Below are 14,287 nucleotides of genomic sequence, written 5' to 3'. Positions count from 1 at the left end.
CATGAGCTCATTGGGTCTCTGGGTGGCCGCCGGGGTCACGGTCTGGATTTACGCGTGCCGAGATATCGAACACATACGGAGATGAAATTGACCAGCTGGCCGGTGGTGAACGGGAATGAAACGACTTCGTCGAAGCCTGCATTGGCGACCCGGCCGTCGTCGGCATGACGGACATGCGGATCTTCGCACCGCACATGTCGCAAGACCGCTAGGCGCCTGGGCTTGATAATCATTCAGGTCAGCATGGAACATGCGAATACGCGGGGCCGGGGTGAACGTAGCTCACCGTGGTTGATCAATGAACCCCGGCAGACGGTATGCAGCAATAGGCACTTGCACGTCGGAAAGGAGAAACAAGCATATATTCACGAACATACGAGGGACGGAACATACAAGAAACGAGCCGGAGATACAGGGACAAGGAGAAGAATTCATAGGTGACGATATCGTCCGCATACACGAAGGACCATAACCAGAAACAGGCAACTGCGGACACGGACTTTGTCAGCTTTCACCACATGACAAGTTAACACCGGGCACCTCACCATGCGACTCGACACCTCGGTCCGGGCGTTGTACGTGAGCGTTCAACTGCTTTGAGTCCTGCCGGTGCCGAAACGAAACGGAGAGACGGGGAGGGTGAGAGTGTTGTGGGTCGCGGGCGGGAATGCGTGTGGTGCTGGTCGTACGTCGTCGCGTCAGGATCTACGAGATCCGCCAAAGGGGTGCCGTCGTGCCAGGCCACCGCAGCGCACGCGCTTGGTAGCAAGTCGAATAGAGGCCACACGGAGCAGGGGTCGACCGCGCACAGGGAACCAGTCGGCCGGGCGCATCCGGAGCGGGATACTGAACTGATCCTGTGAAGCAGGCTGGAGCCAGCAGGCAAATTGTGTTATCTGCGACGACGGTCGACGATGAATCTTCGTGGGCCCATGAGAAGGTCGAGATTACGAGACGCACCTGGTGTATGACGCCACGGCGCACGCCGTTACGGGTCGAGCTTCTCGCCACGCGCGAGCACACGAACGACGCGGTTCGGCTGCGTGACCATCTCCATCATCGTCATCACCGCTGCGGGGCGTTCGACGAGGCTCGAGTTCACCGCCGGAGGGGCGGGCGCGCGGGCAGCAGCTCCGGCGCCTATTCCAGCGCCGCGAGAGTTGCGCCGCCCACGCCCAGCGGTGCCCCCGCGCTTCGCCCGGTCCTCTTCCCCAGAACGCCTGCCGTTGCCGCCTCCGGGTGTGTTCGCATGGGCCTCGCCGGACCGGCGACCCTTGGCCTCGGTGGGAGCACCCCCTGCAGGTTGCGGGGGCGCAGTGGTGACCTCGACGACCTCGACGCCGGCTTTGGCAGCCCAGCGGGAGACGAGAGCACCAGCGAGGCGGCTCTCGTGCCTGTTGGCCTGGGGAGCGGGCAGAGGGACGGGGGACGCAGAGATAGGAGCGGGAGTGGGTGCGTCCAACTGCGCGTCGGCGGGCGGGATAGCGACGGCGAGGACGATGCGGGGAGCGAGCTTCTTTTGCCCCTTCTCGCCCGCAAAAGGGGCCTCCCTTTCAGCGGCATGCTCGACCTCCCAGCGAGCACAGCAGATCGTGCGACGAACCCACTCGGGCGCCATGTTGGGAGTGGCGGCGGTCTGGTCGTCAAACGAAATCTTGTCCCAGAGGACAAAGGCGTCGTCCTGCTGGACACGGATGCGCGGGTTTGTCCCTACCTGGGCCTCGAGGATGCGCGAGGCGTTGCGGGCACGCTGGGCCAGCGCGCTGGTGCCCTTCTTGAGGAGGTCGAGGGTGTTGAGCGCTGTGGCTCGGTGAGGGGAGACGAACGAGTGTGAGGGCCTGGCAACGCACCTTCGAGTGGCACTATCACAACCTCCTCCCTCCCGTCCTTGCTCCACTGCTTGAGATGGTAGATGCCGTGTATGAGGACGCTCGCATCGAGTACGATGAAGTCCGCATCCTTCTGCCCCTTACGCTCCTCGCTGCGTTTATCGTGCTCCTTCTCGCCTCGCCCGGCACCCTGGAACCTCCCCCTCTCCTCCGGGGAGCCTTCGTTGCGCTTCTTCATGATCTTTGGGCCGGCAAAGTTGCGTTTGGCGGGATCCGGAGTTCGCCAATTGTCCTGCTTCGGGCGGTCGCGCCAGTTGCCGGTGGTAACCGATTTCTCGAGCTGCTCAACTTGATGGCTGAGGAAGGCAGCGCCGAGAGCGCGGGACATGGCAAGTTTGCTGGAAGCGACCTTTGTGTCGGCCATGGTGGTGGTTGTGGGGCAAGGAGTGCTTGGATCCACACTCTCGCTCAGCGCTCAGCCACCGCTGCGCCCGTTCCCAATTGAGGCACCGTCACCCAGAGTCACAGGCAGTCAGTCACGACCTTGCGTAACCGCCGGCCTCTATCGGCGACGGCCCGGCATATCCGACGGAACCGAAGAAACTGTTCGTGATTTATTCGACTTACTCGCGATATGAATTCAAGTAGTTGAGCTGGAGCAGTAAGAAGTGATACCTTGTAGTCATGGCTGGATTAGTATACAAGAGCCACAACATCAAGAAAAATTCGACGGGCACGTCGAGCCAAACATGTGCCAGAAATTAGTGAGCCGAGCAGTTTTGGCGGGGAGTGTTGAATGACAGAGGAAACCCCTGTAGTGGAGTATCTACCTTGCAACTCTGCATCCTGTGCAAGACACGACAGTGAAGACATAGTAGCTCAGCTTCGCGCCTCGTTCATGTTCGTGTAAGGAAAGCGCTATTGTTACATGTATGCGTACATTTGTGGGGGTTCTGGATGAAAAACTAAACACGATGATGATGTATGCAGCATGATTTCACTCACCGCTATCTACTTCATAAGTATCCATGCACCTCAACTGGCTTTTCCGTCCTTCCCACCCGCCTGTTGCTGGAGCTTCATTTGGAGGATGTTGATGAGGTAGTTCATGTTTTCCTGCTTCTTCTGGATCGTCTCCTGTAGCGCTTCGAGGTTCGTCCGGATGTATTCGACCTTGGACTCGTAATGTTTGGTAGCTTCTGCGCGCGTCTGAGAAGCCCGACGAATAAACACATCATGTGGAATATTTTGAGGACAGCGCGAGGGAATGTTGCAGAATGAGCGGAGAGAATGCCCGCATAGCTGCATACACGCACCTTCTTCACAAAGTATCCCGTTCCAACATCCACGATCACATTTTCCACATCGGTCAGCTTCCCGGGAACATAGAGCGAGTTGGTGAGAGGGACGAGAACAGTCTTGTCTGCACTCGCGGCGGGCGCACGCGATCGCGCGGATTCATCAGCTTTCCGAGTCTCTGCATCACGCGCGGAGCGACGGGCGTACCTTTATTCGCCGGCTTCACCTCCGCGACGTTGTCAATGCAAGAGCGGAATTTGGCCTGCGCCTGTCGTAGCTGTGCGTACGAATTTGAGAGGTGGTTCAGCTCCTATGACGGTGCGCGCGAGCGCCGTCAGTTGCGCGCATAGAGAGCATGAAGTCGGGCACTCACTTCCTCAAGCTGTCGTCGAACATCCGCTAGTTGTGGAACGTCGAGGTCGGCGATATTGATCTGGCCCTGGGATGAACTCGACGCCATGAGACAGACTAAATGAGTGACTGGAAGAGAAGAAACTTGAGCTACGACTATTAGCACAAGGCGGCGAAGGGCTAGGCAGACTTTTAAGTTTTGAGTACGGGTAAAAGTTTTGTGTACAAAAGATATCGCCCGTTTAGCTCAGTGGTAGAGCGCGCCACTCGTAATGGTGAGGTCGGTTGTTCAATCCAGCCAATGGGCATCAGATCATGGTTTTCATTTTGCTGCAGAACCGGCGTTTATGAGATCAACGCGACGCGACGCGTCCAAGACGCGCCGGTCTTGCTTTGCCCCTCAGTCTTGTCAAGCATTTGGAACAACCGCCAAAGCAAGTACACCACCACGCCATAGTCACGATGCCGCGTCCAGGTCGCTCTCAGCGTCCTCAAGCGTCTCGGTCTCAAGCCCCTCGAGCCACTCAGGCCCGTCGCGCAACCACGGAAGAAGACGACGAAGAGAACATTGACATTGACGCGGCGATGGCGGAGGATGGGGAAGACAGGGGTGATGCTGTGAGTCTCCCGCTGGCTGTAAGTATGCTCGAGTGCTAGACGGATGCTCTAGGAGACCGAGCGTAAGGCTCGCGACCTGGTCCGGCTCGCGCTCTTCCACGAGCAGCGCCGGATACCGCTGAAGAGGGATGAGATCTCGAAAAAGGGTGAGCGATTTGGCTCTTTTACATGCGCCTCCCACCGTTCTCTAAACTGCGTGCGCTGCCCAGTCATAGGGTCGCATTCTCGCGCATTCCCTGCGGTGCTGCAAGCAGCGAATAGGATCTTGAAGCTCACTTTCGGCTTCGAGCTCGTCGAGCTGCATCATATCAATGCAGATAAAGAGATGAGCGAGAAAGACGCCGACCTCCTCAAGAATACAGGCGTGAAAAAGAAATGTACGTGATTTCTTTCGTCAGGGTGGATGTCCTCTCACACATGGTCCATATGCAGCCGCAGCGTCTGGCACAAAAAGCTTTATCCTCCGCTCATGTCTAGATCCTGCCCTCGTCGAGCTCGCCTGCGCCCCAGACTCAGACATCCGCGAGATCGAGCAGCAGGAGAGCGCGGACGAGAACAACGAGCTGGCGGAGGACAACCCGGTCGGCAAGCAGTCCACGGGCAGCATCCTCGCCTGGCATCACGCCGACCAGCTCGCCGCCGACGGCGTGCTTTTCACCATCCTCGCGTTAATTCTGGTCGAGGGCCGCGCCGTGTCCGATTGTAAGCACCGCCTCCCTCCTCCTCCCACCTGTCCCCCCCGGAGTCTGGACGCGAACGCTAACGGTCCGTACAGCGGACCTCCGCGGGATGCTGAAACGCCTGCAGCTCCCCTCCGCCGCGCACGTCCCGCTGAGCAGCCAGGCGACGTCGCCCGTGATGCCAGTCGACGCCTTCCTCGCGCAGCTCCTCCGCCAAGGCTACCTCGAGAAGCTGCATGTCGGGCCCGGGGCCGGGAAGCGCGGTGCGAAGCGCGCACGGGGCGGCGGGGCAGGTGGGTCCGGCGGCGGCGCGGGCGACGACCAGCTGCCGGCGTACGAGTGGCGGTGGGGCCCGCGCGCCCTGTCCGAGTTCGGGGAGCGGAAGATGGCCGAGTTCGTGGCCGAGTTCATGGCCGCGCGGCCGGGGGAGGAGGACGAGGAGGAAGAGGAGGTCGACGACGGGAAGAAAAAGCGGGTCGAGGTCTTCTTCAACGGGATCGAGCGCGCCGCGGCGGGCGGGCAGCTGCTCGATGGGCTCGAGCCGTAGCGGGGCGGCGAGGTCGCTGTATGTAGTGTGCGTTATATGCTATTGTATGTCTGTAGTGCTTTTATCTTACTGTTGTACTTATGTTTCGGCCGACGTGAGCTTGTGCCGATGCGCGCGGAGACCATCCAACCTTGAGTACGTCTCGCTGAAGCAGCGGGCCGATGTGCCTTGACGGCGAGAAAATGGCGACGACCTGTACGCCGGCTATGAATGATACGCGTTGTGTTCAGGCGACTCAGGATCCTGGGACCTCACTCCAAGAGGTGCGCACTGTTGCTACGAAATGCTGTGGCCACGGCAGCTGAAGCCTTGAAGACGATCCCGGCCGGTTCCCGGTCTACCAAAAGCATAGTACGGAAAGGGAGTTGACCGAAGATAGCATCTGGATTGGAGGAAGAGGTGCACATGAATGATCTTCGAATAACTGAAGATGATCGAGTATTGTTCGCGCTCCCCGTGCGCACAGCGGAAATGGCTCATTTGCATTCGTCTTCATGTGGCGTCGTATCATCACTGTGTAGCCACAAAAACTCCAAAAGCGATTTTCTAGGAGTCCGACGCCGGCCATTGTGAAAACATGTGAACAATGATGCCTTGAAGTCAAGGGCAGAGTCGGAGTGGACTCAGTGAAGGGAACTTCCCCCCGACACCGTGGCGACCATTTGTTTGGGTGGGCAGCCTTGAAGCTTGAGTGAGCAGAGCCATCAGCTCGAAGGTATGGCACAATATGATGACAACAATGCGTTCCATACTAGTAAATGACAGGGACTCACGCGCACGTTCGCCCAGACCACCACAGTTGTTTTGGGCACCTCCATAGTCCTCCTCCAAATCGCACCCAACGTCTAGCTCGTCATGTCGCTCACGCACTCCCAGACCCCCTTCAGGTTCTCCTTCCACAACGTCACCTTCCCGTCCCCACACGAGACCGCGAGGATGTTGCCCGCGAGGGACCACGACACGCGCCAGACGACGTCCGGGAACTTGCCTGCGGGCGCGGGCGCCGCCGCCGCCGCGGGCGACACCGACGCGGCTGCGGGGTCGAGCACCGTCTTCGTCCACGGCGCGGCGGGCCCGTCCTTGGTCCAGATCAGCACCGTCTTGTCCTGGGACGCGGTCGCGATGTAGCTCCGGGGGAGGCCGATGTTTGGGGCCCAGGCGACGTCGCGGACCCAGTCGGCGTGACCGTCGAGGACCTCCTCCGCCTCCCACGACTGGCTGTCGTCGCGGAAGCCCCAGATCTTGACAAGGTTATCGCACCCGGCGGAAGCGAAGCGTTTCGCGCTCGGGAGCGCGGCCGGGGCCTGCCCGGGGAGCGTCGCGGGCTGGGGGACGAGGAGTGAGCCGGGTTGGATGGCGGGCGCCCAGGAGACGGCGTTGCAGCCGATGGCGTGGCCCTCGAAGACGTCGGCGCCCCAGGTCCCGTCGTCTGTGTGCACGCAGGATGGGTGTGGGGAAAGCGGGAGAAGAAGGGAGGGGACTTACTTTTGAAGGTGAGGACGGAGATGGTGCCGTCTGAGGAGGCACATGCGAGGATGGCACCGAGCTCGTGCGGCGCCCATGACACGGAGTTGACTGTAAAGCGTTAGGAAAAGTATCACGGCGAGAATATGGGATGTATGCGCACCAGAGGCCTTGTGAAGAGTGTGCTCCTTGATCTTGGACCACCCTGCCGCGCCTGCACCCTGGCCCTGTTGCTCTTTCCAAATGATGACCTTGCCGTCGTAAGAACAAGACGCAAGGATCTGGCCGAACTTGGGATGTGCCCAAGCCACTTGCCAAACAGGGCCGGTGTGCCTTTCCAAAGGACGGCATGTTAAGAGGTGTAATGCCACACTACCGAGAAAACACATACCCCTTCAATGTGTGCCCATTCGACCGCTGCGTCTCGCCATCGACAACCTCAAAGATCTTCACCGTCCTGTCGGAGGAGCAGGTCGCAAGGCGTTTCCCGTAGTAGTCAAGTTGGGCGTCGTGCTAAGCCGAGTTCAGCGCGCATTCCAGGGAGTCGACACGGGATGCGTACGATCATGTCCTCATGCGAGGTCTCGATGGGGACTGGCTCCCCTGTTGTTGCGGAAGGCTAGGAGAAGGTGAGCGTGATGTTGCTTCAAGGATGCGCGTACTGACCATGGCTGGTCGTAAAGCGTTACAGAGGGACGGAGTGGAGGAAAGACGGAGGATTGAGGCGCGCAACGTAGGGCCCGCCAGAGGCGACGTGGAGGGATTGGTCACGTGCCGACGTGAGGAGCTTCAGCGGCTCAGCCTGTACGCCCACGTCCTTCTCTCCGTTTCCAGCCACCATGGTACACGTCCACCATGCGTTACTTCGAAGTGCCATAGACTTGCAACGAAACCGCCCGCTCGCTTGACTCTACTGCGCGCGACTACTACGTGCAAGCATGCGCAGGCAGTGGCCGGGTTTCTTTAGCACTGGTTCGCACTCTCCTTGAATCCATACTCCCAGTCTCCCACCTTTGCTTATAGAGTCTTCCATCGCGACCAACCGTTTCTTACCCGCCAGCCCCCCCCACGACCGCGCCGCGCGTCGCGAAGGGCTCCGCGCACTCACCCGCGGCGTTCGAGTCTCTGTTCGATGGCCCACATCGTCCGGCTGGATGATTCAACGCCCCCGGAGGTTGACTCGGATGTGTTAGCATTTGGAAGCATTTGGAAAGGGCCAGTGTCCCACCCTCTTAGAGCCAATGTACATTCGTACAAGCTATCGCATTACAGGTTAGGGATTGGACCGAGGACTCACAGATTCTGCCGGAAAAACACCTCTCCTTCTTCAGTGGCGAACCCAGCCACAGACCCATCTGGGGACAGCGCATATATCAACACAACCGGTCCGTCCTCGCACCCGACCACTTTCCTCAGCGTCCCGTCCTCGAGCCTCCAGAGCAACCACTCTGGTCGCCCCTCGAGCCACCGCTCTGCACTTTGGTTTCCAATCGTCACAACGTGGCCGTCGCCCGACAGATCCGCGAGCCGGTGGGCGCCTCTGAAGAGGGCGGGGCACAGGCCGATGTCCAGGGAGGCGATCGTCGCGCCGGTGAGCGTGTCCACGACGAGGCACAGCACTCCGATTTTGAAGATCGTCACGCGCGTCCCGTCGGAGGAGAAGTTGGACGGGTATGAGATCTCGTCGAGGTCCACCGGGAGCCCTGCAGGTCGGACGGTCGTCACTCCGTGAGGCGAGCCGACCGTAGCGGTGAGCAGAGTACCGTTTTCGCACACCGCGACGACGTGCGGACGGTGCTCGAGTTCGGGACTTGAGTGCTGGCGAAGGGCGGTTGCATAGATCTCCGTGTCGGTCTCTGGGGTTGGGCTGTTGGGGTGTCGGATAAAGTGGGGTTCGCAGGAACCGGTGGCGAGTGTCCAAACGTAGATCGAGTTGCGTGCGAAGGAGGAGTCGGATGTCATCACAACATCAGAGAGGAGGTACCGCTCGTCCACCGACAGCGCCAAAGTGCCCGCACGCTGTCCAAGGTCCAGAGGTCGGGGGATATGCTTGCCGAAAATTACCATGTCGATGGGCGGGGGAGAGAGGGTACGGAGGTGTGTGAATGCCAGAGCGTCGTAGATGTGGATATTCGCTGCCAGATCTTGAGCGAATATCTGGCCGCCGTCCCGAGACCACAAGAGTCTCACAACCAGGCTATCCAGAGGAAGGTCGATGCGCCCAACGGGTTGAGAGTGATCGGTAGGACTTGTCAAGACAGTAGGCTCGACTGGAAGAGAGAAGACGGTTATGTTGTGGCGCGATGCGATGGCCCAGTGCCTCTCTGTCGGACAGAACGCAACGGGAAATGGAAAACTCGGGTAGGAACGCGGAGCTGCAAGGCGGTACCAGTGGGAGGCGTGGGATGTTCCGATCTGGCTGTTCCACACAATGCATTCGTACATGCTCGACGCAGGCATGCCCGGCGCAAACCTCTGGGTGGGATCTCGCAGAGTGCTTGCTGCCCATCTTCCACTGGGAGAAAACACTGCAAATCGATCCGGCGGTCGAACATGCCCGTACTCTGAACCGGGCTCCTCGTGGCCGGCTGTTTTGGGCGACACAGACAGGAATCAGTTCGCGTGCGCATTTTCTCAAAGGAAGAATACGTACTCCGAGAGTAGTCTGGGGGAGCGATACGCAACAGACCTCTTGATAACAGCGGCGCGAATAGTTGTTCTAGCAAGGCTGCCCAGCGAGGGATATGGTTCTGTTTGGGCCTCTCTATGACGCACGTGAGGCCTGCCGATCGGAGGCCGACGTGTTGGTATATCACTTGAGTCAACTGTTGTACGATGGTCATCTGTTCTTGCGTCAAACTAGCGCTGTCCCAGTAGACTACAGAACTCGGGAATATCAACGTGAAAGACAGTAGCAAATCCGGAAGCTTGAGGCAGGCTTTATAAAGTTCGAAGTCTGGGCTGGTGGATTCTTGCAGAATAGATAGATGCCTCAAGTGTGCGAGAAGAGGCATCTCGAAACCTAGTGCAGAGTTCACGTTAGCCGAGGACATGTGAAATAAGCACAAACGACCCGCCAGACTCCAGTATGGTGCCGCTGGGCAGCGTTATATCCAACAGTGACTCTTTGTTTGAATTTAACAGCACGGTAAACTCCAGCTCACGTTCAGAGAGCTGAAATCCTCGGGATCAATCACAAGGTCGGGTTCAGGCTACTAGAAAGTGCGCACTTTATCCAGATGCAGCGTTTGCAGGCCTTGTCGATGTGTGTGGGGCGTGAGAAGGGATATATTTGAGATGACGTCCCCATATTCCAGACGATCCATCCTGACATCCTGCAGCGCAGGAAAGGCATTTATAAGTCGGTGGAGATGCAGAGCAGTCTTGAAAGACCAGTCCCACAGGACGAGCTTCGTCACAGCACGATATTGTCGCAAACAAGCCAGAATTGTTGGCGACGTCGGAAACAAATCATCAGAAAACCGCCCGTCGAACTCCCAGGTGGCGATGTGGCCTAGGTGGGGAAGAAGCACAACGACGGCGACGATCGGGAGAGGTGCAGATGAGCAACGCTCCAGCCGGACGATCTGGACCATCGAGCGCAGAGGTGTCGCCTGCGAGGGTGTTGCTGATCGTGGGTAGCTGATTGGCTCTGGAAACGACGAGCCTACGATAGAGACGGTAGCGGCTTCGGGGAAACCATGACTTGCACACCCGGATGCAGCGCGCAAGTGTGGTCAGCTCACTGCCAGCGGCGAGGACATCGATGACCACTTCGGCAACATCGATGGGGATGCGCGAAGAGTTCATGGAGATATTTGACCGATGTCGGATAGTACGATGGTTCACATGCACAGCAGGGTGAGAGGAAGCAAGGTGAGAGTACAGAGACAAGGACTCGCAGGCGCACCGTGGGGCGTTGCACGATAAGGTTGGGCGATGCGCTCAATTGCCAGCCATAGACTATTACACATACACGACTCCCAAGAACCACCGCAAAGGATTGCTACTACAAGGCCGAACGAATGCCCACCATGAAACATGAGGACCATGGTGAGGGTGAGGTCGTAACCTCAGAGATGGAACCGTGTCGCACGCCTGGCGGCTAGACCCATTCCTCGTCGAGCATAAGTTCGCCCCCCGCCTATTCCCGGATCTCCGTTGGTCTGCAGATCAGTCATTGGCGCTGCTGTTCCTTTTCTTCGTACCTCATTGGGACAAGTGCGCAAGGGATGGTCGTGCATGATGGTGATGGAGGGGAGTAAGCCACATGAGCGCCAGCCGCCCGTCAAGGGGACGCCCTCGCCGCCTGTGTCGTTCGACTCTGAATCACAACATTCATACCCATACTGCGAAGTCCTAGCAAACGACGGACAGCCGAATCAACGCAATTAGTTCTATATCATTATACATGGATGCTAACATTGTGTAGTGTGGTCTAACAAACCAGTTCAAAGCGTGTGAGTGGGGTGTGATGTATATGTGCATGCGTCTATGATGGTCGTGAAGGTGAGCAAGCGCGCCCGCGAATAAAGATACCGAGTGGAGGCCACTACTTTTTCTGCCCAATCGACTTCTTGTACGCCGCCTCCAGCTCCGTCTGCACGTTAGGCAGCACCGGCCGATGGTCCTTGTACTCCATGCTGAACTCGCCCTTGCCCTGCGTCACCCCCCGCAGCGTGCTCGAGTACCCAAACATGTCGTTCAGCGGCACCTCCGCCACCGCCGTGAACTCCTCGTCCCGCACCTCCGAGTCCACGATCGTCCCCCGCCGCTGGTTCAGCGTCCCGATCACCGCGCTCTGGAACTCCGCCGGCGCGACCACCTCCACCGTCATGATCGGCTCCAGGATGATCGGCTTCGTCGCCGCGTAGTTCTCGCGGATCGCACCCATCGCCGCCAGCCGGAACGCGAGCTCCGACGAGTCCACCGAGTGCGTCTGGCCGTCGTTCAGCACGAACCGTATCCCGCACACCGTGTTCCCGGAGAGCGTGCCCTTCTCCAGCGCCTCGTAGAAACCCTGCGAGAAAAAACGTCAGCGCACAAGAGCAGCCACCGACATGAAGCGACGTACGGCCTCGACAGCGGGGATGTAGTTCTGCGTGATGGCGGTACCCATGATCTGGTTCAGGAACTCCGTGTCCTTGCCCGTCTCCGGGTCCTTCTCCATAGGCTCGAGGAATCCGATCACCCGACCGTACTGACCCGCACCGCCCGTTTGCTTCTTGTGCGTGTAGTTGAAGTCGACGCGCTGGGTGATCGTCTCGCGGAACGCGACACGCGGCCGGCCCGTGACGCACTCGACGTTGTACTCGCGCTTCATGCGCTCCACATAGATCTCCAGGTGGAGTTCGCCCATGCCGGAGATGATCGTCTCCTTGCTGTCCTTGTCGACGTGCACGCGGAACGTCGGGTCCTCCTTCTGGAACCGGTTGAGAGCACGAGAAAAGTTCGGAGTCTCCTGGCCAGAGGGCTTGATCGACAGCGAGATGACGGGCTCCGGGACGAACATCGAAGTCTGAACGAACATGAGCAAATGTTACATGACGTCCTACATTAACACTCACCATTGAGAACGCAGTCGCGCCATCCGTGAACGTATCCCCCGAAGCGCAGTCAATGCCGAAAATGGCGCAGATTTCACCAGGCCCGATTTCTTGGATGTCCTGGTGGCAATCAGCGAATGCAAACGCCAATCTCGCCGGAAAAAAACTCACCTCCATCTCATTGCTGTGCATACGGACGAGACGAGGGACCTTGACCTTCTTGCAAGTCCGCGCGTGGTAAATGAACTGGCCCTTCTTGATCGAGCCCTGGTACACCCGCATGTACGTGAGCTGACCAAATCGGCCCTCCTCCAGCTTGAAGGCAAGCGCGACGAGCGGTGCGGCGGCAGCGGGCGTCAGTTCTACAGGCGGGGCCGAAACCGGGAGCGAGGTGTCGTGCGCGGTGACCTTGGCCTCGGAGGGTGCAGGCAAGTAAGCACACACGCCGTCGAGCATGGGCTGAACCGCGGTGTTCTTGATCGCCGAGCCGAGGAAGACGGGCGAGAACTTGAGCCCGATGGTCGCGCGACGTATCGCGGTCACAAGCTGCTCCGTGGTCGGGTCTTCGTCCATGATGAGCATCTCGCCAATCTCGTCGTCCACCTCTGCAAGCTGCTCGATGAGCTCGCGGCGCTTCTCCTTGGCGAGCTCTAGAGCCTCCGCGGGAATCTCGTCCGACTCGACAATCTCGTTGCCCTTTTCACCCTGGTTGTAGATGGCCTTCCACCGAACGAGGTCGACGACACCGCGCAGATCGTCCTCGACGCCGATAGGTACCTGGACAGCGGCGGCACCGATCCTGAGCTTCTGCCGAATCTGGCCGATGACGCGCCAAGGGTTTGCACCGGGCCTATACAGTCATGAGTAACCTGAATGGGCGGGTAGTGACGCAACGCGAGCACATGCGTACGTCCTTGTAACTCACCGGTCCATCTTATTAATGAAAGATATCCGAGGAACGCCATATCTCCGCATTTGCCGATCGACCGTGGTGGTTTGACTCTGCAGGCTCGGCGTCAGCATGTCTCGTCATAGCAAACAGAGCGAGGGCAACCCCAGGAAGCCTAAGATTTGCCTCAAAGTGGTGTAGTATCCCCACCACGGACAGGCAACTAGGCCGTGCGTTGGAAAAGCACAAGGTACGTGGGTCGACGCGACGATACAGAGGAAACAACTCACCTGCACACCAGATACCGCACAGAGGACCAGGATAGCACCATCCAGTACGCGTAGAGCGCGCTCAACCTCAATAGTGAAGTCGACGTGACCTACGCGCGAGATGAGCACTCTCACACACCGATGGACAGCGCGTGCACGCACCAGGAGTATCAATGATGTTGATGGCGTACTTCTCCTTCGCACCGGTCGCGGGCATATGTGCCTCCCAGTCGCAGTAGGTGGCCGCACTCTGAATGGTGATGCCCTTCTCGCGTTCGAGCTCCATGCTGTCCATCTTCGCGCCGACGTTATCGCGTCCGCGAACCTGTTCCACGCGATGCCCGTCAGTACACACCCACACGAGATGCCAGGACATGGAGACACGTACCTCGTGAATAGCATTAATACGGCCGGTGTAGTACAGTATACGCTCGGTCAACGTGGTCTTGCCCGAGTCAATGTGGGCAGAGACGCCAATGTTCCGTTGAAAGTGCATACGCTTGTGGTCTTCGTCCGTGAGCTCGTAGACCGGGTAGGCTTTCACCGGGGTGGCAGCGGTCGAGGCGTGTCGGCGAGGGAAGGTCCATAACGCAGGAAGCGAAGAGGGAGAGAAGGAGTGTGGGGACCGTATCCGCAGACACGCCTGGAAGATGCCCGCGCGCAACATCTCCTCAGGGGGGCTCGTTGTCGCTGACGGTGAGCAAGTGCTGGAGCTGAGGCGTTGGCGGCGCGCTCGACTGGCCCGAAATTTAGGATCTCGATCCAAGCGTTGGTCTTGTTGTGATCGTGGCGGCG

At 58.9% G+C, this 14,287-nt stretch overlaps 5 protein-coding genes and 1 non-coding gene across 6 annotated transcripts; 2 read left to right on the top strand and 4 right to left on the bottom strand.

The window, feature by feature from the left end:
• Window positions 1-988: 988 nt before the first annotated feature.
• Window positions 989-2,253, bottom strand: BXZ73DRAFT_76306 (uncharacterized protein; the record flags this gene model as incomplete). The annotated part of the gene is made up of 2 exons (XM_048022391.1): window positions 989-1,800; window positions 1,851-2,253. The coding sequence occupies 2 exons, from the start codon at window positions 2,251-2,253 to the stop codon at window positions 989-991; spliced, it is 1,215 nt and encodes a 404-aa protein (XP_047879431.1).
• Window positions 2,254-2,864: 611 nt separating this feature from the next.
• On the bottom strand, window positions 2,865-3,934 carry BXZ73DRAFT_89174 (Prefoldin alpha subunit; the record flags this gene model as incomplete). The annotated part of the gene is made up of 5 exons (XM_048025192.1): window positions 2,865-3,038; window positions 3,146-3,252; window positions 3,336-3,438; window positions 3,502-3,577; window positions 3,930-3,934. The coding sequence occupies 5 exons, from the start codon at window positions 3,932-3,934 to the stop codon at window positions 2,865-2,867; spliced, it is 465 nt and encodes a 154-aa protein (XP_047879430.1).
• On the top strand, window positions 3,716-3,787 carry BXZ73DRAFT_t79. The gene has a single exon. It is a non-coding gene; the product is annotated as a tRNA-Thr (tRNA).
• A 7-nt stretch (window positions 3,935-3,941) lies between the features above and the next one.
• BXZ73DRAFT_44369 (MAGE-domain-containing protein) lies at window positions 3,942-5,324 on the top strand (the record flags this gene model as incomplete). Its single annotated transcript, XM_048019325.1, has 5 exons — window positions 3,942-4,097; window positions 4,150-4,243; window positions 4,307-4,474; window positions 4,530-4,799; window positions 4,873-5,324. 5 exons carry the CDS (start codon window positions 3,942-3,944, stop codon window positions 5,322-5,324), a joined length of 1,140 nt encoding a protein of 379 aa, XP_047879429.1.
• Window positions 5,325-6,169: 845 nt separating this feature from the next.
• Window positions 6,170-7,629, bottom strand: BXZ73DRAFT_89172 (vesicle budding-like protein; the record flags this gene model as incomplete). Its single annotated transcript, XM_048025191.1, has 5 exons — window positions 6,170-6,753; window positions 6,810-6,899; window positions 6,952-7,121; window positions 7,180-7,301; window positions 7,486-7,629. 5 exons carry the CDS (start codon window positions 7,627-7,629, stop codon window positions 6,170-6,172), a joined length of 1,110 nt encoding a protein of 369 aa, XP_047879428.1.
• A 3,711-nt stretch (window positions 7,630-11,340) lies between these two features.
• BXZ73DRAFT_89171 (elongation factor G mitochondrial) lies at window positions 11,341-14,159 on the bottom strand (the record flags this gene model as incomplete). The annotated part of the gene is made up of 8 exons (XM_048025190.1): window positions 11,341-11,808; window positions 11,863-12,306; window positions 12,356-12,454; window positions 12,506-13,184; window positions 13,260-13,336; window positions 13,514-13,602; window positions 13,655-13,817; window positions 13,881-14,159. 8 exons carry the CDS (start codon window positions 14,157-14,159, stop codon window positions 11,341-11,343), a joined length of 2,298 nt encoding a protein of 765 aa, XP_047879427.1.
• Between the last annotated feature and the right edge of the window lie 128 nt (window positions 14,160-14,287).

This window comes from Epithele typhae (assembly GCF_022376455.1).
Source record: "Epithele typhae strain CBS 203.58 chromosome Unknown BXZ73scaffold_14, whole genome shotgun sequence".
In the NCBI taxonomy this organism is placed as follows: domain Eukaryota; kingdom Fungi; phylum Basidiomycota; class Agaricomycetes; order Polyporales; family Epitheliaceae; genus Epithele; species Epithele typhae.
The sequence above is the reverse complement of the archived record's forward strand: the minus strand, read 5'-3'. Positions and strand labels throughout refer to the sequence as shown.